General features: G+C 41.7%; 2 protein-coding genes across 3 annotated transcripts; both read left to right on the forward strand.

The window, feature by feature from the left end:
• The first annotated feature begins 608 nt into the window (after nucleotides 1–608).
• pex10 (peroxisomal biogenesis factor 10) lies at nucleotides 609–3,402 on the forward strand. The gene is made up of 7 exons (XM_066691156.1): nucleotides 609–712; nucleotides 959–1,080; nucleotides 1,270–1,350; nucleotides 1,441–1,847; nucleotides 2,156–2,331; nucleotides 2,691–2,826; nucleotides 2,965–3,402. The coding sequence occupies exons 1-7, from the start codon at nucleotides 657–659 to the stop codon at nucleotides 3,031–3,033; spliced, it is 1,047 nt and encodes a 348-aa protein (XP_066547253.1). The 5' UTR covers nucleotides 609–656; the 3' UTR covers nucleotides 3,034–3,402.
• A 5,245-nt stretch (nucleotides 3,403–8,647) lies between these two features.
• On the forward strand, nucleotides 8,648–21,764 carry LOC136713933 (uncharacterized). 2 transcript variants are annotated; one of them, XM_066691182.1, is made up of 23 exons: nucleotides 8,648–8,822; nucleotides 9,105–9,296; nucleotides 9,685–9,782; nucleotides 9,956–10,142; nucleotides 10,622–10,815; nucleotides 11,414–11,537; nucleotides 11,634–11,865; nucleotides 12,230–12,390; nucleotides 12,786–12,885; nucleotides 13,478–13,684; nucleotides 13,955–14,098; nucleotides 14,234–14,412; nucleotides 15,209–15,417; nucleotides 15,819–15,963; nucleotides 16,302–16,802; nucleotides 16,903–17,176; nucleotides 17,623–17,740; nucleotides 18,170–18,314; nucleotides 18,596–18,809; nucleotides 19,229–19,368; nucleotides 19,846–19,981; nucleotides 20,065–20,175; nucleotides 20,585–21,764. In XM_066691182.1, the coding sequence occupies exons 1-23, from the start codon at nucleotides 8,788–8,790 to the stop codon at nucleotides 20,654–20,656; spliced, it is 3,918 nt and encodes a 1,305-aa protein (XP_066547279.1). In that variant the 5' UTR covers nucleotides 8,648–8,787; the 3' UTR covers nucleotides 20,657–21,764. The 2 variants fall into 2 exon arrangements, with proteins under 2 accessions (XP_066547279.1, XP_066547278.1); XM_066691181.1 differs by having other exon boundaries at nucleotides 19,846–20,175.
• Nucleotides 21,765–22,362: the final 598 nt, after the last annotated feature.

Here is a 22,362-nt window from a genome sequence, read left to right on the forward strand (position 1 = left end):
TTCTTGTGTAAATTGCATTACAACAATATATCCATAACTGCTGCCCCAAAATAACTTTCATTGAATTATTTTGTGTTACAATACAATGCAAGTAGTTTATTTGTACACAACTCTATTTAGTTGTCCTTCACCAACATTGACAAATAGCTGCAGGTGTAAAACTTTCAATTGCAACTGAAGTTTGCATGTGGTTGCTCCTTTCCAAAAACAAAGTCACATATAGTATACAAGCTTGAGAAAAAGCCTTCAAATGCCACTGAGTGACATAACATAATATTGCTTTTATGCAAACCATGCCTTAACCAGGTTATTGCTTGATGCTGTCTGGCCCATAATCTCCAAACCAAAGTAGTATTACATTAAACAATTATAAATATTCATATGCCGTGTTTTTTGTTTTTAATTATTATTATTTTAAAATGTGTCCAACAGTGTTTCGCGTTGCTTACCCATTGTGCTACTGACACACACAAACAACAACAGCAACAACAAAAAACAATTGAAGTCTCAAAAGAAAATTAATCAAACCTAATCAACATTAATCAACATAGCTTGGCGCTCTAACAGTTCAGTCTGCGTTTCAACGCCGGTCTTCCCGCCATTACGCGGCGCTGTCACCTCCTGTTGGCCGCATTTCTTTTGCCTTCCGGGTTTCGATGACGTCACACTTTTCACGGAAGCAGGAAGATGTGCCTAGAGCCGTTATATGCAGGTGAGTCTGTAAACTACACCTGATCTTTTGTTTACCTTCCGTAATTGCGTTTTAAAGTGAATATATTCTTAATACGAAGGCACAGAATGGACCTTGACTTTTAAAAGAAGTGCATTTCATGAGCTTGTTCGTGCTCATGCAACTTATTAGCTGGAAAGTGATTAATCTCCATTCAAGAGTGAAGCTATGTGCATGCTTAATTATATCATTGTAGCTAAATGTTCTACTTATATTTTCTGACCTCAGGGTTAACACGATGCCCTTGGTTCCTGCAAACCAACCCCACCTGATTCGGTCCAGTCAGAAAGATGAATATTACCAGACCTGCCTGCGAAACAATGCAAATGAGGCATTTCAGACATTTGCAGGTAAGTCCCTATTGAAACATCCCCACAAACATACAAATTAAATACAAATGCATGTGTTGTTTCTTTTTAAAAAGTCTCAGTGGATTAAAACTTCTGCAGCTGGGAATATTACAAACCGGACAGTTTTACCTTCAGCGTTGAAGCACACATTTTAAAATGTCCCTAAGCCCCTCTTTCATTCTGCCATAGGATCTAAGAGGTGGTTGCAATGGAGAAAAGAGACCGAGCTGCTGTCTGATCTTGCCTACTACACCCTGACGACCTTTGCAGGTGAGCAGGTCTTGAATGCGTCTCCATACTGGTGTTGCTGGACTCCTCAGCTCTGATCAAGCCTTCACTGAGATGTGCTTGTCTCCCCAGGGTACCAGACCCTTGGAGAAGAGTATGTCAATATCATCCAGGTGGACCCCACCAAGCGGAGGATTCCCTCGCGGACGCGCCGGGCTGCCCTCATCCTGTTCCAGGCCTTCCTCCCGTATATCCTGGACAAGGCCATGGTCTGCCTGGAGCACGAGCTGCAGATTGAGGAGACGGGCACTGAGACGGCCCATCCTGCGGCCTCCGGACACTGGAACCCTGCCTCCTCCTTCAGGGAGAGGGTCCGGTGGGCTGCCAGGTCACTGACGGAGGCCCAGAAGAAGACCCTCCTCCACGTCCTCTTTGCCCTCCAGCAGGGTGTGACACTACTGCACAGGCTGCACGTGGCTGTCTTCTACCTCACTGGGGCTTTTTATCACATCGGGAAGAGGGCGGCCGGCATCAGATATGTAGGTTGATGTAGCGGGATTTGTTTTTAACTATAATTATTCAGGTTTGATCTCAGTCTGCCTGAAAGATGCACCCTATGAGCATCTCTCCAAATTTGACATGCTAGAGAATTTAAAAACATATATTCATTGTAATGTGTGTGAGCTGTTTTGATTGATAAAGCTGTCTCAGTTGATAGGTCAATATATTGTGATTTGCTGCCAGTTGTGTCATGTTGTGGCCATTTCATAAGAAAAAAAAAGGGGAAGGGAGTTGACTAACAATTTTATTTTTTTCTCCAATTTGTTTTTGGACCCGTTGCTTGCAGCTACACGTACGCAGTCTTCCAGGGGACGACCGTGCTGTCCGCACCAGCTACAAGCTGCTGGGTGCCGTGTCTCTGCTGCAGCTGGCTTTGACTCTGGCCCTGCAGTTTAACAACTTCCGACAGAGACGGAGAGCCAGGCAGGAGTGGAAACAGCACCGAAACCTGCCCTCCTCCAGGTATGATGATGCCTGCAATACACCGACAGGAGGGGCTCCAACCCTGTATCTGGAGAGCGGCGGGTACTGAAAGTCGCTTTAATGAATTGCAGCATGTTAGCTTTTGCTCATTAAGCTAATGACTGTGAGGGAAAGGGTTTTTTTAATCGCCAAAGCAGCTGCAGATCTTTAAAATCTCTCTGGAGTTCATAGATTTCTTTCTAGTGCGTGCAGTGGTCATAAAGATTTATTTTAAGGGCTCGTAATCTCTGATAATTAGTCCTTTTCAATCAGTAGGGCTCTGTATCTCCTGGTGTGAAGGAATGAGCAGATGTGCTGTAGGTGTAAAATGCTCTTGAGTCTAAATGTGTTTTCTCCAGCACTCAGCCCGTCGAGACCTCGTCTCCCCGTCCGTCCCGCTGCATCCTGTGTCTGGAGGTGCGACGGCATTCGACTGCCACGCCCTGCGGCCACCTGTTCTGCTGGGAGTGCATCACAGAGTGGTGCAACACTAAGGTGGGTCAACACTGTACTTCCCTAGTAGGGTCAATCACATGTATGAACACAAAAATGACATGATCTAGAGCTGCCTATGTTGGTCCTCGGGTTATCCGTACTGTGCTTTTTGTGTGAATCTGTATTTGTCCCTGGCAGGCGGAGTGTCCTTTGTGCCGAGAGAAGTTCCAGCCACACAGACTGGTCTATCTTCGCAACCACAAGTAGAAGAAGAGCAACGATCAATGAAGTTTGGCTTCATATGATTCTACGAGAAATAACTCTGGGAACTGTTATTATATGAGACCTCTGTTAATGAGGTAATCTGTAAAAGACTTTGGGTGCAGGGCATGTATGAGCTGAATCTGTTTGTTTACACTCCCTCTTAACTGCCTGGAGCTTAGCATTCACATCCAGATTTATTATAATTGTTATATATTACAAACATAGATCACGAATGCCTGTGTTGAGATGTAATACTTATAATGAAGTTAATTTGTGTAACGTATTTAATTAATAAGTGACTTACATGTGGAATTATTAAAACTGGATTGCATCAGTCCGTGTTACAATAATAAAAATCAGCCCTTGTCTGTACTATTTTGTTTTTAAATTGTGTACACTGTAGACATTTATGGAAATATTGAATGTGTATGTTATAGCTACTTTCTATTCATGGTTATAATGTTAGTACAAATTCTCCTATATTTCTTCAGATACTGCTGAAATCAAAATCTCATAGATATTTCATAAGGGCCAGTGATGTGCAGGATATTATCATTGAGGAGAAGATGGAGCAGGACAAATTAAAATACGATTAACCAGGCGTGCTTTGCGCATGCTCGATTAGCGTTCACTCGCAGGCTCCTCCTTCAATAGCGTCATAATGACGTCACAGCACAGGGACCGAGTTCATAATAAATAGAAAACCGTTAACTAACTGATATAAGCAATCCGGGTATAGGTAGGTATGTTTTAAATTAATTAATAAAGACTGATACTGATCCCATCTGTGTCCGTTATTTAAACTCTCACTTACATATTGTTATTTAGCATTTTAGTGGAATCTTAACTAATCTTGTACTTTCTAGCTAATTTAAGATTAATCAAATGCGCATGGTTTGATATAATACCAGTTTATAATTAGCGATCCTTGCGTAGGTCGTGTGTAAGATTTGATTTAGGTGTAGATCTGCTTCATGCTATGATGATACGTCTGGCAGGGTAACGTCTCTCAAACGTGCCCTCTTGTATGTGGAAGAAACACGTGTTTGAGTATCAGCTGACGACATTCTCAACAAAAATGTCAAGCATTGCGGGTAATTAGCCTAGATTTCAACTGAGTGTAGTATCGGCAAATAGGTGGGAGTGTGCATTCAATATATGCAATTAAATTGGGACAGATAAGTGGTTTGTCCCCCAACATAGGAGGAGCGGACAGCTGAGTCTGTTAGTCTCAACAGGCCGCCACTAAGCTGATGATCCTCTTATCCTGCACTGAGTGGCTGGGACCCAAAGCAGGACAGAAACAATGAGACGAGAAGAAATAGAGACCCGGAGGACTGCAGGTAGGGGAAACACTTTTAATGTTTGGATATATACTCACTATATATTTTTTTTACCGGTAACACCAGTAATCAGGTGTCTGTCGGTGCACAAACGATATAAAATGCTATAAATAAGAATTGCTCCTGGGTACAATCAAGGTAATATTTTCACTCACAATCTCACCACTAAAGGTCGAATTTATCCATGTATTAGCTGTGGGTTTATTGTTTCCACGACCAGCACAGCACAAGTAATTAGTTAATTTGTACCAATAACAAGGAAGAATTTAGCCTGTAATTTCATAATTGAATGACACAATCATGATATAAATGGCCATGTTGGGTTTTTTTAAAACATGAGGTATGCGTTTAATTATACACATCAGTGAAAATGTAATGAGCAGAATGTATTTTAGTCATGAACTAACTAACATTGTTAATTTTGACTCTAAATCCATACTGGGCATTTTTATAATTAATTCATGTTTTAATAGCATGAACATGTACCTTCATTACCCTGAATCGAGTATAATTATAGTATTGATACTTTGTAATCTTACCGATTATATGTACACATCCTCTAAAGCACATTTTGTAAACTGGTAATTTCAGACTAGTGGCATATTCATGAAATGCACATTAGGTTTAGAAAAGGAGTATTAAGTGCATATAATGAATTATGCTATTTCATACAGAGAACAGCACAAGTAATTCAGTGATTTGCTATTCATTCTAGGTTGTGGACAGATTATAGAGTATGTGCATTGAAATGTCATCTGATGGAGAGACAGCAGTGAAGGTTACAAGAGTGCTAACATCTTCCAACAATGGAGGGGCACCTTCAGAAGAGATTGGTTAAACAGGCTGCACAGAGTCAGGCAAGACGAATTACGGCAAGAAGGCGGTCTATGGTACAAGGTAACGTAGACTTTCCTGTCGATGAAGGCGATGAAGTGCTGGGACTCCTATCAGCCTCCCTTCAGGACCAGCGGCCAAAGCTGTGGCGTTCTGTCCGCAAAGTCAGCTTTGATTACACCAATGTGTCCACAACAGACTCGATCCTTAAACAGAGGAATCTTAACGGTGAGGCAGAGCCATGCACAGGTGGCACAAGAAGGAGCAAAATGTGCCAAGCAGCTCACCAGGCAAGCGAGAACAGTACAGGGTTTAGCAGAAATACTAGCAATAACCATTTTAAAGGCAGTGCATCTGCCCCCAGTCATTCTTTCAACTCTGGTATCAAAGACGATCAGTGTGACCCTGGGAACCAGTACAGTGCTGGCATGGGTCAGGTAGCAAAGCCGTCTTCTATTTTTGCCACCAAGGTGCTGGTTCAAAGGAATTTACAGACCTGCAAAGCTCAAGAAAAGACTCCGTCCGTTATAACTAACAATGACAAATCTGACTCCAATGTCTGTTACCAGAAATGTTTTGATACAAAGGCAGTAGACCCTTATGGATTCAATGGTTTAAGCTCTACTTCATCAACCCAATGTGTGTCCACTTTTCAAAATGTTCTTGACTCATCCTGGACTTCAGCAAGCTTGCACAGGTCAATGCTAGAGTTTAAAAAGGGTGCACGGTTGTTAACTTTTAATTCTGTGGAAGAGCAATCACCTAGTTCCTTTGGAGTTTTTTCTTCTCGTGCTCTATTGGAGGCTGGTAATGGGAAAAACATTAAAGGTATTTCTAACTCCACCTCCTGTACAGCGAAGATATCACACTCTTCTGTTCATCACCCTGAAGGAAACAGATTTTCTACATGCAGATGGACTTCCAGCTTAGGTGAAACATTTTCCATTGACAAGAATGTCCACGTTACGGACTCCTTTTCAAAAAGGTGTAAGGAATTGCAATCTTTACTTTCACTTCAACATCTCCATTCATGTGACACTTATGAGTCACATTCAGATCACCACCAAGTCCATTTTAACGGCATGCAACATTCATTAGATGCCAATGGTGTGATAAACTACAACAAGGTGTCAAATTGCAGTGCATTGCTGGACCGTCCAGAGCTGTTTATATACAATGGAAGTCATAACGTCATACAGGAGAAGATAAGTGCAAAGAACACAAAGAGAGAAGTTGTCCAGAAGTTGTACCATCAGTCAGATTGCCACCAGGACAATGGATATAGTCAAGGGGTAACAGGAGGAGAACAAGTTAGACATAAAGGAACTGGCTGCCAGGTCATTGTTGCTGACTGGTGCTTTGACAAACGGGATCAAAGATCTTCAGCTGAACCTTTAGTGACCTCACAAGGATTTATAGAAGACATTTGTGTTGGAAGAGATGGAAACACATACATCAGAGGTGTTGCAGGGCGAGGCAGTCAGCTCAGGCATCATCCATTACTGAAGGTAGGTTGATTCCTTGTTCCAAAAGTAGGGTCAGGGGTCAACAGTGTTGGGTGTAATATGAGACCTTGAAGCAAAGTGTGTTGACATTTTTGGTTTTGTTCTTTCAAACAGCCTCCTGATGCTACAAAGATATATGGCCTGGGTCCTAGTGTAACAATAGAAGAGAGGTAAAAACGCAACCTTGGGACTCATTAACACTGACTGGTTATATAGAATGAGTCATAGATTGTTTGTGAAGTAAGAGAAATACGTTCAGCTGGTCTTTGCCTTTCTGATTTTGATTAAATGTTTAGTAACCGACTAACTATCCATTAGTAATGTTTAAGCACAAACATGGCAGTGAAATCACATTTTAAAAAGGTCCATTTAAACGAGCTCTTCATTCTTTTTAAGCAACTGTTCCTCTCTGTTCGTCTAGCGGGTTCTTGGTGCCTTACAGACACCGGCTCCTCTCCCAGTGTTTTAGGACCTGGAGTAGACGAATGACATTGAACCGTGTCGCGAGGGCTGAGCACAGGAGGCAGATGCTGAAGAAGGGCCTGTCTGCTTTGAAATGGGCCGTTCGGATGCGAAGCATGCAGGCCGACACTGTGGCAAACAGACTGAAAGCCAGGCTGTTATCTCAGTGCTTTTACTATGTGAGTCATAGCTGGTAGACATTGCTGTTTGAGTCTGAACTTGCTCTGGAGGTCTGTATCTATTTAAAAAAGGAAGCCAAGTATAAATAAGTTATTGCGCAGTCCTCTGAAATGAACTAGTACCAATGGCAGTGAAGGAGCTTGTACAGGGATGCCCAGGTTCAGGTGAGCGGATGCCCTTTGTTCCATCCACTCACAGAGGATTCTTTGTGTGGCATTTGGAATGCAGGCCTTTGTCTCGAGGCCAATGTGGAATAGAGATCAGAGTCTAGTATATCATCAGCTGCCACCAGACATGTACCTCAGCTACCGTGAACGCTATCCCCTCAGTGTAGTGTAATCTCCACCAGATGCAACTACATAAACAAAATGCTAACGCCTGATCGATATTGTTGTGATTGATTAATGATTCTGAAACATAATAAAAGGTTTTGTTTGTTTGTTTTCGTCAGTGGAAAGCAGCTTATGTACGCAGAAAAGAACAACTGCTAAGAAAGAACATATCTGACCTCGATATGCATGTGGAAGATTTGAGAAGACGCCTTATTGACCCCAGCAACAATCGTCTTTCAATATCTGCGAACTATATGTGGAAAAGACAAATCGCAGGCCTGCAGATACTCCGGGCTGCTGAAATACACTACAAGTAAGTCACCTCAGCCACAAAAACACAAATAGAGCTGAAATTAATAGTATTAACTTATTATTTTGCCTTTTGTTTTAAATGATATATCAAGCTAATGAATTAAGTGTTAATATATTAGTGTTATTTTAGTTGTATAGTCCTAATACATGTAAATATTCCCTTTCTAAAAGTAAGCTTTGAATCCTCTGTCAATGAGGCAGTGAATGAGGGTCTGTATGAGCCCTGGAGCAGGTGTGAGTTACTGTAGCTTAGCCAGCACTATTATTAAGTGCAAACCTATGACTCAGCTGAAACAGGATGACCTTTTGAGTTCATGTTCTTGGTTTGACCTCAAGACACAAGGCAGGGTCCTTGCCTTGCAATGCTTTGTTTCGCTGGAGGCGGCCTTGGATCTGCATTCCAGTCCTTCAGCCTGTATCACACCTGGTATGTGACAGTTTCGGTGCAGTTTCAGCTGAAAATCTCCTGCTGCCCGGTTGGCGTGAATTGCAGAAGAATATTCTTTCACTTCAAGAAGCCCAAAAAAACATTTTTACCCCCACTCTCTGCCCAGTACACTACACTGTCGATTCCTCTAGATTTGGTTACACACTCTGGCATGTGGTGCAAAGTGACGTGTGCTTATTAATTCTATCTCTGTTGACAGTCTGACGCTGCTGTGTAAGCACTGGGTTGTGTGGCGGCAGCTCAAGATAAAGACGGATGCGAGGAGGCGGCAGGAACATTTGGCCGTGTTTTATGTGGAATGTACTGTCAAACGCAAGGCCTTTTTAGCCTGGAGTACGGTGATGCACAAGAGGTTCCTGGCCAAAGAACAAATTAGGTATTTTTAAGTGTTTGATAAAATAAATCTGATTATATATTTATCAGTTATGTAACAAACAAACAAAACCAAAATGTATTCTGTGCAGTATTTTCATGCCATATTATCAAGTCTGCATCAGAATTTAAAAAATGTGTGAATTAGCCTGCTGTTCTATTCCTGCAAAGAATAGTTCCACTGATAAAATGTGTGCCATTCTTACATCTATATATTCATCTGTGAGTCTTATGACCATCTGCTTGTCTTTTTGAAACACGGACGATTGGATTCTTCTCTCCACAGGATCCACACTTTAACGGTTGTCTTCGGAGCCTGGAGCGCACAGATCCAGTGTGTGAGGGCTCAGAGACGGGAGCAGGACAGACTGAGTGCAGAGTTTCACCAGATGACCCGGCTCCGGTGTAGCTTTCAGCACTGGAGACTCACACTGAGAGGCTGTCAAAGACGCCAGGAGAAAGTACAGGCCATCGCCAGGTTGGTGCACGCATTCGAGAGGGAAATAGCAGAGAGAAAACAGGAGGAGGCTTGGGGCGGAGACGCAGCAGACAATAAAACGGCTCTGATCATTAATGAACTGGATTGAATGGTGCAACACATATCCCTGCTATGTTGGCTATATTCAGCTGACATCCACATCAATGAAATACCCTTCCATTCCAGTATACTCTTTGATGTATGTCAGCAGAAATCAATATGGTATGATGCAACAAAACAAAAGGATCATATATGCATCACTGCTTCTCGTGCGAATTCTGTATAGATGACGTATTGTACCCCTACCGTTTTAATGTGAGAAATATGATAAAGATCGGTGTCATGTTAAACCACAGTTTGCCTTTCTCCCAATTCGTCTGTCTTGCAGGATGGCAGCCTGGCACTGGCGACAGACTGTGCAGAAGAGGAAACTCGAGGCCGCGGGCTCCAGGGCAAGACGGGTGCTTGACAGGAGGAGACGTGCAGGTATGTGGTGTCCAGCCAGCACCTGTACCATACGATCCACCCGAGCGCTATCACTGCAAAGAAGTGATTGTGTGACTGTCACCCTCCTGCTTTGCCTATTTCGACAAGGATTAGACCATGAAGAGACAGGTGTTGTAAAGTGATAAAGTTGATGAATGTACCTGCCTTTTTAGTTGCCTTCAAGACGTGGTGCGACGTCAAGGCTTCATCTGATGCTGAACGAGGCAAAGTGAAGATTTTACGCCATCTACTGGACCTCAGGAAACTACAGGCTGCTTTTGCCACCTGGCGTCGGGCCTGGTCAGAGAGAAGGAGAGCACAGCTTGTGTTAGAGGGAGCACAAAGGAGATCGTTGCAGCGGTGCGTTTACAAACTTAATTATATTTTTCCCTTCGAGGATAGCCGCCTAAAGAAATGTCTGTTTTCATAAAATGTGTGTTAAAGTGTCTTTGTTTGTTGTTAACAGCAAACACAAAATACAATTTGAACCCGTCGGCTGTCTGGCAATTTAATTTTGCTTGTTATTATATTTTTTATTACCAGAGATGTTGAAATGAAAGTGAGCTAACGTCAGTCAGTTTTAGCTATCGCCAAAGAAAGGTTTGTACAGGTTTGTGGCAAATAAGTATAAGTATACATTAAAATAATTTAATGAAAAGTATTCAACATAAAAATACAATCTGAAATGTGTACTGCAGAAACAGTAACAATATTAACCTGAAAATATGGTCGTGATTAACAAAACAAGAGGATAAGAAATAAAGTGTAACATAATTAAAGGTCATCCACTCCATCGTTCGAGCTTACTTAAGCACATCGATGCTCGGTGTTTCTCACAGGTGCTTCGAGGCATGGCGAAGTGTTCTTCAGCAGAAATCAATCTCCGTCTCTTACCGGGATAAACTTCAAAGGCAGGTGGTGGAATTGTGCTTCCAGGGCTGGAGGCGATCTCTCGAACTCTTCCATCGAAGGAAGATGTTTGTCATCCACTTGTTTGAAGAAAGGCGATGGCGGGCGAGGGAAACAGTGAGAGGTGCGCTTTCTTTTTCTTCTCCGAGGCAAAAGCCAAAACTCATGAGACCACATCAGATAGTCCAGATGATCCTTTGAGCATCTTGTATATTTTCTGCTCTCGACAGCCTTTTGTTCTGATCTTGATGTGCAGAATAAAATCAGAACTGCTGGATTGCATTTAATCATCAAACCTTCACAGGATCTATTTTTAAAAGGCATATTTTTACACAAATTCCCTTATAGAAGTACTTCCATACCCGTTTCATAAGAATACACGTGCATTTACAATTAACAGCATGTAACATTAATCCACCCAAAATAATATTGAATTTGAAGCTATCCACTTTTATTATTATTCCAAAGCTTCAGAGAGAAATTTACCCAATAATGATTTTAGTATATTTCTATACAAAAACACCATAATACATTCTGTTTAAAAAACAAAATAATCCTATCCAGGTAAGAAGAGACAGTTTTATTGTTTGTTTGATGTCAGAATTATGAGATGTTTTTGTTAATCGAATCACTTAACTGCATTATATTATGTTTAGAAGATGAGTTTGCTCTGGGGTTCTGTGTGTGGGTTGTAAGTGATCAGGAAGCTGTTGTTTCCCCAGAATATAAAAAGCAGGAAGACCAAGCCAGGGGGAAAGTAACATTTAACTATAGCTTGGAAGACTTGCTGCTGCAGCAGACCTTTCACAAATGGATTGAGGAGCGATGCAAACTACAGCGGGCAAGGTAGGAGCTCTGAGTCCAAAGAAGTGGAGAAAATTGATGGATATAATAACACGACTCGATCTTTCAATGTTGTTGGTGTTTTTGTGTCGTTTTCAGAGAATTTACCGAAGTTCAGGAGCAAAAGCGGATTCGAGCCATCGTCCGACAGTGGCACAAGTTGGCAGAGCAGGCTGTGCATGAAAGGGTGCAGAGGTTCAGTGCTAGGCTGGAGCAGCTCGGTTCGGGTGAGCCACGGTCTCACACTGAGCGCTCTCGTACCTCTGGGGGCTTCCAGGGCCCGGGCCCGGCCTGCCACTCGCTGGACACCACCGTCGGCTCTCAACAGCAGGTACCCACTGCCCTCCTGCTGCTGACAGGGCCAGTTTCCACATACTGTTACCGCTCTAGAGGAGAATGTGTCGGCACTACAATCGGTTTCACTACGTCTTTGAATTTGAAAATGTTTATTATTCCCATTGAGCGTTTTATTCATTGTGTTTAGTCAAATTAGACTAGACAACAGTTAAAGCTTCTAGTACAGCTGTTTTCATATCAAATTCACTAGCATACAGTTCAATTCTAGAGAACAAATATGTAACAGCCTTTAATTAGAAACAGCATTTCAAAGAAGTATGCTTTCACAAATTTCTTTTGACAAATTCGAGGCAAAGTGAAGGTTTTAAACTGTATAATTATCTTTTTAATCTTTGAAGGTGATCATGGAGAGAGATCGTGGCCTAGGAGACCGACAGCTCAGCCTTGTGGACATAGACGACAGGGAGACTGATCCAATAAGGCTGGCAGGTGCCCCGGGACAGGCAGATGAAGAGTCCTCACCGCAGGCGTCCTCTCTGCTGTGTAGTCACACAGCAGGGTCAGTCTCTTTGTTCCGGTCTTTGGGTTACCTGCGATGTCTTGTTGCAACCAACATAATGATCAACTGTGATACTATTTTTAAATGCTGCACCGTGGGATGACTTGTGTAGCACAAACAATGATTTTATGAAACTGTCACTGTATATTTTGTCATTTTGCTCTGATTTAGTGATAGATATTTTCTATTGATAGATGGATATAAAGGAATCCTCTCACCTTAAAACAACCTCCGTGTCAGATATCCAACACTTCCCACGGTCTATAGACATCTTTTAAAACCAATTTGCTTTTAAAATTACTCGGGTGCTGTCACCTTATCTGCTGTCAGAATTGTACACTGTTTTGTACTGATAAATCAGCGCAGGGTTCTTCTTTCAATTATTTCTTTACCAGAATGGATGGAACAGACCGTTTGGACCACACTGCCCACATCTGCACGCTTGGCCTTTCCCAGCAAAGTGCAGTGAGTCACAAAGGGCCTAAAAGATTAAAGGTATTTCAGCGTTTTATCTCTTTCTGTTTAGTCTTTTCAGCCATATGAGTGTGTCAGAGTTTGGGGGATTATTCACCGTTCTACTGTGATCCTAGAATCTAACAAAATAAGGGGTTTGTCACAGCTGAACTTCTTGATGTTATACAAGAAGGAGAACAAATGTAAGTCTTGCAATTATCTGAGTCTGCCGTATATGAAATACATGGTTTCCCTTGGGAGCTGATTGGAGAATAACCCACTTTAGTAGCAGAAGTTCAGTTACACACACACAGTGTTGAGTTCCAGACTCCTAAAAAAACACTTTCATACTATCAGAGGATGGTAGAAACACTTTTCTTCGTATTTACCTCAATTTGACAACATTTTTATCTGTGAGCAATAACAGACATTTAAGTACATTTTGACTTTTTGTGGCTACAAAATCAAAGACTGCATGCATTTGTAAACAAACCCACTTGATATTTTTTGAATGCATTTAGTTTGTTTCCTGTAAGTGTGATCTTACACTCTATCTGTTGATGAGAATCTGACTTTTAGTACAAACCAAATTAAATCCGGGACTTTCTGATCCCTACGGTTTCGTTCCTTGCAGGTTTTGGTCCGCTCTGCAGTCATCACAATTATGCACCGATCCATGAGCACTGCCTTTTTCCAGTGGAGGAAATACACACTGATGGGCAGAGATGAAAGGTCACAAATCGACCACTTTATTGATCGCAGGAGTCGGTCGGTATTGAGCTGGGCGATCGGTATGTGGAAGACTGAGGCAACTCATCAGATCAGTGCTAAGAAGTGCTGGGTAAAGATTAATCGTTTTCTTTTATTTCCAATGCTGCCGGGACACATGCTGATACAGTACATTTTACTTCTAGTTCATAAATGAGGCAACATATTTACTAGTTTTGTCTTTTTAGAACACCAACTCCTTCTCAAAATATGATGCAAATTGTGCTTGTTCCTGTTTATTCAAAATAAATAGATATCTTTTTTTTTTTTTTTTTTAATTAGCATTGATCATTATTGCATCAGAGTTTCTGCCTGAGTGTTTTCATTCTAGTGTCTGTTTCAGGAGACGAGGCTGCTGACCAGCAGTGTTGCTCTTTGGAAAGGATTTGTGTTGCAGCAAAAATGTGAAGGTGTTTTACAGAAGAAGGCAGTTGAGTTTTGCTCAACCCACCTCTTGACTCTGAGCTTCACGATGTGGAAGAGAAAGGTACAGGGAGAATAAATCTGCAATCCCGTTACTACAGGCGCATTCCACTAGAAAACACTTTAAGTTAGAGATGCAGCGGCAGACTTTTTGGTTCACCCTACCAATCGTTGTTTGTCGTATTGTTTTGTATTGAAGAGGAGGCTGAAGATAATCCCCCGCAATGCTGAGGAAGATCTTCAGCTGGAGAGAAGAGCCCATTGGCTGCGGAGGACTGTGCAGAGGGTCCGGCTGCGGCGGATGTTCACCCTGTGGGCGGCCCGAGTTCGGCAGTCCCATAAGGTTCAGCTGTACCACACACGAGCTCTCCAAACAAGGTAAGCACTCGCCTGCCAGCTAAAGTGTGAGACAAAGCAAAGAAAGCAACCTCTCCCTGCCCCTGTTGGCAATCTCACTCTCTGACAACAACAGGCATTGAAGCGCTTCCTATTAGAGGATTTGTCTCTATAATCCTGTTATATAATGGTAAAACAGATTTGTTGAAGAAACTGTTAGTGCAGTGTAGTAAAATATTCATGCATGCTTTTGTTTTCTCTTTCACTGCTCGACTGATATATGGTTTGTGTTTTGCTTATATGCATTGTTAAGTGTGTCACAACTAAACATGGATTGTTAGAGGTCTGGTGTGGGATGGTTTCAGACTTTAAAATTTGAATGATCAAAATGTCAATGAATTTCAATGAAGGGCCCAACAAGTCTCTATATTGTTGCTGGTGCTTTCCTGAAAACATTTGTTAGTTCACCACAGCAGCGTTGACTGTTTTATTCATGTGTTCCTACTTCTAATAATCCATGATCAAAGACTAATGTATTCACCAAGACAGCATCTGATATCTGACTCATGTATGATATTAACATAAGGACACTAACAACCAAACAGGATCGACTGCAACGCCAGGTTAATGCACATCACGTTGCTTAAAGCACAATAAAACGATTAACACTGCAGAATTCACTAACAATTCTATAACGGCGAACATTCCCTCATTGTTTGAGATCTGACTGTCTGCTTTAGAGGAAGAAATAATTCTTACTAAAGCAGTGTACTCATTCATGAGATGTTTCTGCATTTGCAATAGAGTCCATGACGTGTTTCTGGGCTCCGTGTTGCAGGGTGTTTGTTGCGTGGGGCCGCTGGGTTAAGGAGGACAGGGAAAGAAAGGCCCGGGCTGAAGGGTCCTGCCAGCTGCACTGCTATCGACTCCGGTTCTCCATGTGGAGAGCTAGCCTGGCACAGAGGCTGGACATCAAGAGGAAAGCTGCAGAAAGATCTGAACAGTGTGCAAGAACAGCTCTCCTGCGATGGCATTCGTATACTCGGAGTGAGGAGATCCCTTATAAAACTAATCTTTTATTCATTCCAAAGCCTCTATTCAGATGTGCACCTGCTGTACTGACAACAAGCAGATAAAACAACATCTCAATCCCTGCTTGTGGCGTTGTGTGATTAGTAAGCTTAGCTAAGCCCAAGTACATGAGGTATAACGGCAGATAAACCAAACTGTTGACCATATCCACCAACTAATATAATACTATTGTTATTATTTGTACAACAGTAAAACTTGTTATTAATCGACTTCAATCTAGTAGAGAAAAGCAAATCTTGTACCTATAAGTCTGGAACATTGTTTGTTAGTAAATGTATTACTATTCCATTACACCAGGCAACAAATACAAAATTATAGAAATTTGTAATGGTGTCTTTGGTATGTATTTTGTACAGATAAGTGCCAACTTCAAAGGCTGCTGTCAAATTCTTTACAAAATCAGAACAGGACTGTGAAGATAAGGATACTGCTCATCTGGACAAACGCAACACACAACATGAAGAGAGCTGATACGTTCTCCCAGCAGTCTCTGAAGAACAGGTCTGTCAAAATGAATTCCAGATGCATCAAAGACCAATAGTCAGAGAGAGACCATTTAATTTCCACTATTTGAAAAACTAACCTTACAGATTTCAAAAAGGCTGTAATACGCAAAGTTGCCCCTTGAAGACAATCACAAAGAGATCTGTTTTATTGCCATAGGGGAATTGTAGGGCGTTTTTAATTATATCATATCATTTTATGGGTTATGAACAATTGACTTTTTGCTTTTCATTACGCAATTAAAAATTGAAGAGGTCTGGTTACTTATACATTATTGAGACTATAAATGGAATTAGTGGATCCTAATTTAAAATGCATGATGTGTTTTTGTTAAGGTGTCTGCAGCGGTGGCACATTGCTGCTGTCCGTGCGAAAGGCATTCAAAGTCAGCTAAAGGCATTTCAGATTGGCAAGACAGAGAGGGAGATGCGGAGGGCTTTCTCCCAGTGGAAAAAGCACTACTGTCTGAACCAGGAGGAGGTCCAGCAGAGAGAGAGGAGGACTCAGTGTCTGGTGAGGAGAGCTGCTCTTCGCTGGAGAAGGACTGTGGTCCTGAGACGTGCCGTTACCCAACAAACTAGGAAGCAGCTGGGATACGCGTTAAAGCGCTGGAGACTCGCCCTGGCTGGTCGGCAGGCTGCGTACACCCGTGTGCGGCCCGTGGCCAAGGCGTGGCTCAGACACACCCAACAAAGCAGGGCTAGGCAGCAGAGGGTTGGTGTCTTTCACAGGGAGTCACAGAGGTGCTGCCTGGCTGCGTGTTTGGGTGCCTGGGTGTTTGCATACCAGTTCTCCGTAACGAGCAAAGGCTTCTGGGCCCGAGGGCAGTGTAGGAGGTACACAACATTAAACCATCAGTTTTCCTCTTCTATTCCATCACCTCGTTCTTATTGTGAATCAGTATGGATCTTTTAATGTTTTTTTTCTTCTATCAAGGATGCTTAGAGCTTGGCATGACGTGACTCTCGCCACCCAGATGCACAGAGAGCAGGTGGTTTCATTCTTAACCAACACACGGCAAGGGATTGTGGCTTTGTGCTTTGCACAGTGGCGGTCACAGCTGTGGCAGGTGCAGCAAAGATACAGGACACTGGAGCTGCGTTTGAGCGATCAACAGAAGTCTCTGAAAGCAACTGTGATGCACAGCTGGATACTGGCCACAAGGGGACGCCAAGTATTGAAACTTCACCACAGGGCCGAGTTGAAACAGGTGATTGGAGATTTGTTTAATGTGGACAAGAAAGAGTTCACTTCAAAAGCTAACGGTGTATTTACATGTAAAACGAACAATACTTGGCCTAGTAAATGTAATACTCTTATAATGATTGTCTCTCTAGTAGAGGTGTCACCTGCGCTCCTGTGATTTTACTTTAATTGTTGAAATCTTGTGGAGCCATTTTTTAAATATGAAGTTTATAAAAGGACAGATTGACCCTATTGGTTTTTAGTTGGCATTCCTTACCTCTAAAGAACAATATTGACAAAAGCAAGACGGATATTTTCACTTTAATGGTAAATAACAGGGATCTTCCCTTGTGTCCACATCAGCAGATTACACCTATAACTGAAATTGAAATCAATGCTCCAATATTTGGCTACCCTTAGGATTTTATATGGTTATCACTTTTTTAAATGATGCACACTTGTTCCCCGCAGTGGTTTAATCAGTGGAAAGGAAGGACAGAGTCATCAAAGCTTGCTGAGCAGTTTTTTACAGAGAAGGAGAGCAGACGATTACGTCTTGTTTTGGTCTACTGGTTGTCCTGGGTAAAAGGTATTGATTCAAAAGCCACTTTGGTGACAATAAACTTGTATTAATATGAAGTGAATGTGACTGTACATACTGAGAGTCTCTCTTTAACAAAGGCTTGAGTCTTTTTACACTTTAACGTTGTATTTGTATAATAATTATCATCAAATTACAGTTGAATAAATCTATTCACTTATACTCTTCTAGTCTCACCTCTCCCCAAATGAAGCTCAAGACATAGCTCATAATGAAATTGTTTATAGAAGCTGAGTATGATACACATTCCTGCTGTGATGCTTCCAGAAGTTTCTTTTCACTGTTAATGGTGTTAATAGAACTTTTTGATTAGCAAGCTTTTATGGGGAACTTTTGGTAGATCGTGTCGTTATTTTAGTGTTTATGGTTGCTGGTGGACTTTTCTAATTAGAAAGCGCTTTTGTTTATCTTCACAAGAAACTAAAGAGCGCCAACTGAGGAGCGAAGCTGTGTCGATGTGTGTACGACACAGAACGGTCAGCCATGTGTTTCATGTCTGGGTGAGAGCCAAGAGGAGGCAGGCAGAAGCACTGAGATTAAATTGCATACATCTCTTACACAGGTATTAAAATATTTTAATAATAAAGAACCAAGATTAATCATTATTTAAAATTAATCATTTTTTTGTAATTTAGTTGTTCTTTACAAGGCCCTCTTACCTTTACTTGTGTTCTCATTTCAAGCAGTGATTAATCTTCTAGGAGAGAGAAGTATGTAGTTATATAAAAAGATGAATACATCAACCTGTGTTGCTGCAGTGAATAAATTATACCCGTTTTGTTTGTTTGTTTGTTGCTGTCTATCGACTTGTCATTGATTGTGGCGTTTCTCTCTCTGCTGCAGGGCCTTTCTGGGATGGCAGATTGCTGTGCAGGGACACAGGCGCTTTTCTGCAGATGTAAACCGAAAACTCTGCACCCTTCGAATGCAGGCAGCATTTAACACCTGGAGAAAACAGCTGGAATCCCTTCAAACTCTTCAAATCCAAGCAGAACAAACAACACAAAAGCAAGAGCAGAGAGTGCTGAGAAGTGCCCTAAGAACATGGCGACACAAGGTACCAAGAGTTGTCAGAAATTAGAAGTGATTTATCCCTGCTTAAAACTTACCTGTCAACTGATATCTAGTGACTTCTCCTGGCAAGAGCAGGATGTTGATGTAATCTGCAGCAATAGTTGCTTTCTGAATTTTTTTTAATTTATGGTGGTAATTCAGAACAGACTTGGGTGTTTCATTAAGAGAGACCTTTGTACACAATTTCACAAGGATTTAGCTAAACATTCAATGATTTAGAGTGCCTGGATATTGATTTAAAAAAATAGCCAAGCTGACTTTGCCAGTTGGCTTGCTTTCATCTAAATATTTAGGCTTGTCTAAATCTGGGTGAAAGTAATAACAGTGCTTTTTCCATTTTTATTTCTGGTCATTCATTTATGACTCGACTTCTTTTCTGGCCCTTTTCTCATCACTAACCAGGTCCAATCCCTCAAATACCGCACTGCGTACCTTTCCAAGAAGTATTGCTCTCGATGGATTCAGGTGGTGTTTACTAATCACACCAATAAGACCACTTTGAAAAGGACTCAAGCAGAAGATCTGTACAAGACTAGACTATGGTAAGCCTCCAAAGGTTTGAGAAATTGATATTCTTGAGTTTATCCTATTGAAATCTGAAGTTCATTTCTCAGTAGTGTTGTGTAATCCACTGACAACTCATTCACAACATTGGCAGGACTCTGACCGTGCAGAGTATTTCTGATATTTATTTGAACAGGAGGACGGGCTTTTTTGGGCATGTATTTCACAACAATCACTGTTTGTTGATTTGAGAGGTGATTCATAATAGAGAAACGATTGCTATTCAGCTGTAGTAACTGTTAATCAGTCCCCACCGCAGTAATGTCGATCTGCGGCTGTAATATTTAACCACAACACTGACAGAAGTCTAATATAGAATTGAACCCTAACCCTTGTCCAGACCAACATGTAACCCTCATTTTAACCCTAAACTTATCCCAGTGAAATAATTCCATGAGTCACAATATTACTCTGAAACTCCCCGTGTGTTAAGATATGGCACTGGATTCTTGCAGTGGGACGTTTCTGAGGAAATGGCGCAATGTCGCTCTCCTGCAGAGGTTTCACAGGAGCCGGCACAGAAGAAGCACCAAGCTCCTCTGGGATCGATGGAAAAACCACGCTGCAGCCACACTGTTCACCAGGAACATGGTGAGGAACGGCAAGACCAAGTTCATGACCACTGCGAAGCTTAGCGAACCTTTTTTGAACACCGTACTCTCCCCTCACTCCAGTACGAGCGAAGACTGCTGGAGAAAGCTTGGATCACGTGGAGGAAAAGACGCATCCAGACGAGAGTTTCTATGGCGTTTGCTGTCCAGCAAGACCGAGTCTTAGTAAGAGTGGTAAGAGATACAGCTTTCTACACACATTTATTTCTTGTTATTTCTTCACATGGAGTGCATTAAAGCACTGAGGGCCTCTCCCGGCATGCTGAGACCTGATCTTAAATCTGTCTCAGAAGGATTGGTGTTCAACGCGCTCCAGCTCTATGATCAATGACTTTTAGAGTTTCAGGGCTTAAAATAACTGTAAAATGACATAATTTTTACGGGATATGTGCTCAGTGATAAATCTGTGATATTGCAATTACTCTCAGTGTCAGGAGGATAGCCTTGGGACTATGTTTTGATGTAATTACACACCTGTTTAACTTTTGTAAGGTTTCATATGATGAGGGTTTGAAACTCCATAGCTTTTTCAATCAATGTCTAGAGCTGAAATGTAATCGTGATTTATTTATGGTGTGTGTAGGTATTCTCTGCCTGGCGTGAACATCTCCGTCGCCTGAAAGAAGATGCATCAGACAGAGGAGGAGTCGCATAACCTGTCTCAGTAAAGATAGGTGACGATGGTTGAATTTAAAGGTGGACAGGTCTGTAAATTAACTTGTGGGTCTGCCAAGCTACAGCACAGAAAAGTAAGATTGTGAGTACGTTCTTGATAATACTCCTTATTGTTGTGATAGTAAATGTTAGTGCCTGGATGTGTAAAACTCTTCAGCCTGTCATATGCCGGGGGAAAATGATTTACAGCTGCCTCCCTTTCTTCATAGCAGAAACTGGCAATGTATTAGGGAGGAGCTAAATGTAAAGAGCTAAAATTCAGTGTATTATGCAGCTAGGCTGGCTGTAGCGAAATGCAGGAATCCTTAAAGTGAAACTGCACAGGCACTACCCTGACAGTCTGATTTATATGATTTACATTCTAACAGTCCTAAAACTTAATATGAAACCAACCCAACAGAAAGACTATGTCTGTCTTGAAAGACCGCCCCTTTGTGTAAATCTCAGCACGATGCCTTGCCAAGATATATATCTGCACGTAGGACACATAGCGTACCGTACACACAGCGCCAAGTGCCAGCAGTGCATATTCAGGCATTTACATTTCACCACAGAGTATTCATGTTGTAAACCATTCTTTTCATGCTTTTTTGTCTTACCTAACTCATGTTTTCTGTTTATAAACTTGATATGAGGCAATATATTTTGTTTTAAATATTATTTTAAGTTAGATCATATTCTGTCGTGTTTTGTATTCCTATTCTTTGGAACAGAGGTTTAATGACACATACTGCATATATTTTTCTCCTATATTCCTTTTGTCTGGATATTCTTTCACTGAACTGAACATTTGTCCATTATGAGACAGAGCCTGATAGCTATAAATAGTTTTAATCGCCTGCGACACAGCTGGCATCGTGCACCGGGTGAGCAGGGTTACCAAAAGCAGTCTCCGGGAGATTCTCCTAAAGGCAAGATTCTCCACAGCGCTGGATTGGTTACACTGCCTCGTAAAAGGCCGGTAGTAGAATTGGAGTACGAGTGAAGCGTTACGCTAGGCCAATGGCGTGACGCAGTTTATATTTTGTGGTCAGAGTTAAATTGATTTCTGCAGATTATCTAATTGATTAAAATCAGATAGTAGCATACATTCTGCATTTGCTTGGTTTACTTTTAAAAATAAAAGCGTGGTGTTCAAGTCAAGGAGCACACGTTTCCCAGAGAATAGAAATATTTTGCTTAGTATAACATGACCTTTCACTTACTTTTATTATAGCATGGAATTGCCAGTTATGTAGTCTGCCTACCCTTCTCACCGAGAGGGAAATGAGTTCAGTGGTGGGGTGACTCAGCCCGTCACAGCCCACATCGCAGCGCCGGCCTCTCAGATTACAGCTCTCCACAGCTGCACACCCTCCTCAGTTGTTCATGCAAATCCATTTAGAATCCCACTTACACAATGGGAACAGGGTAGTTACACTATATACCTGTATCGGTCAAGTTTCCCTAGAAAAGTCTGAAAAATGAACATCTGCAAATACAACAGGTCACGAGAAGAGTGTTGATATTCAGGACAAAAATAATTTCAAGCTGACATTTGTACAATTAACCTTGAATGTCTTTTTATCTTGTAACTCAGGAATATATAACTGATTAGAATTATCAATTGTGCTTCATTATCACTTTTCACGTGTCAGGTTAACCAATACGAGTTGGTTATTAAGCCCAGAAGATAAGAGTAATGTG

The sequence above is a fragment of the Amia ocellicauda genome, chromosome 18 (genome assembly GCF_036373705.1).
Source record: "Amia ocellicauda isolate fAmiCal2 chromosome 18, fAmiCal2.hap1, whole genome shotgun sequence".
Classification (NCBI taxonomy): Eukaryota; Metazoa; Chordata; class Actinopteri; order Amiiformes; family Amiidae; genus Amia; species Amia ocellicauda.

Coding starts and splice junctions, on each gene's coding strand:
- pex10 (XM_066691156.1), top strand. CDS start 657: ATGACGTCACACTTTTCACGGAAGCAGGAAGATGTGCCTAGAGCCGTT. Junction 713..958: donor CCTAGAGCCGTTATATGCAG/GTGAGTCTGTAA, acceptor TTCTGACCTCAG/GGTTAACACGATGCCCTTGG. Junction 1,351..1,440: donor CACCCTGACGACCTTTGCAG/GTGAGCAGGTCT, acceptor TTGTCTCCCCAG/GGTACCAGACCCTTGGAGAA.
- LOC136713933 (XM_066691181.1), top strand. CDS start 8,788: ATGCACAAGAGGTTCCTGGCCAAAGAACAAATTAG. Junction 12,886..13,477: donor AAGGGCCTAAAAGATTAAAG/GTATTTCAGCGT, acceptor CGTTCCTTGCAG/GTTTTGGTCCGCTCTGCAGT. Junction 14,413..15,208: donor ACACGAGCTCTCCAAACAAG/GTAAGCACTCGC, acceptor TCCGTGTTGCAG/GGTGTTTGTTGCGTGGGGCC.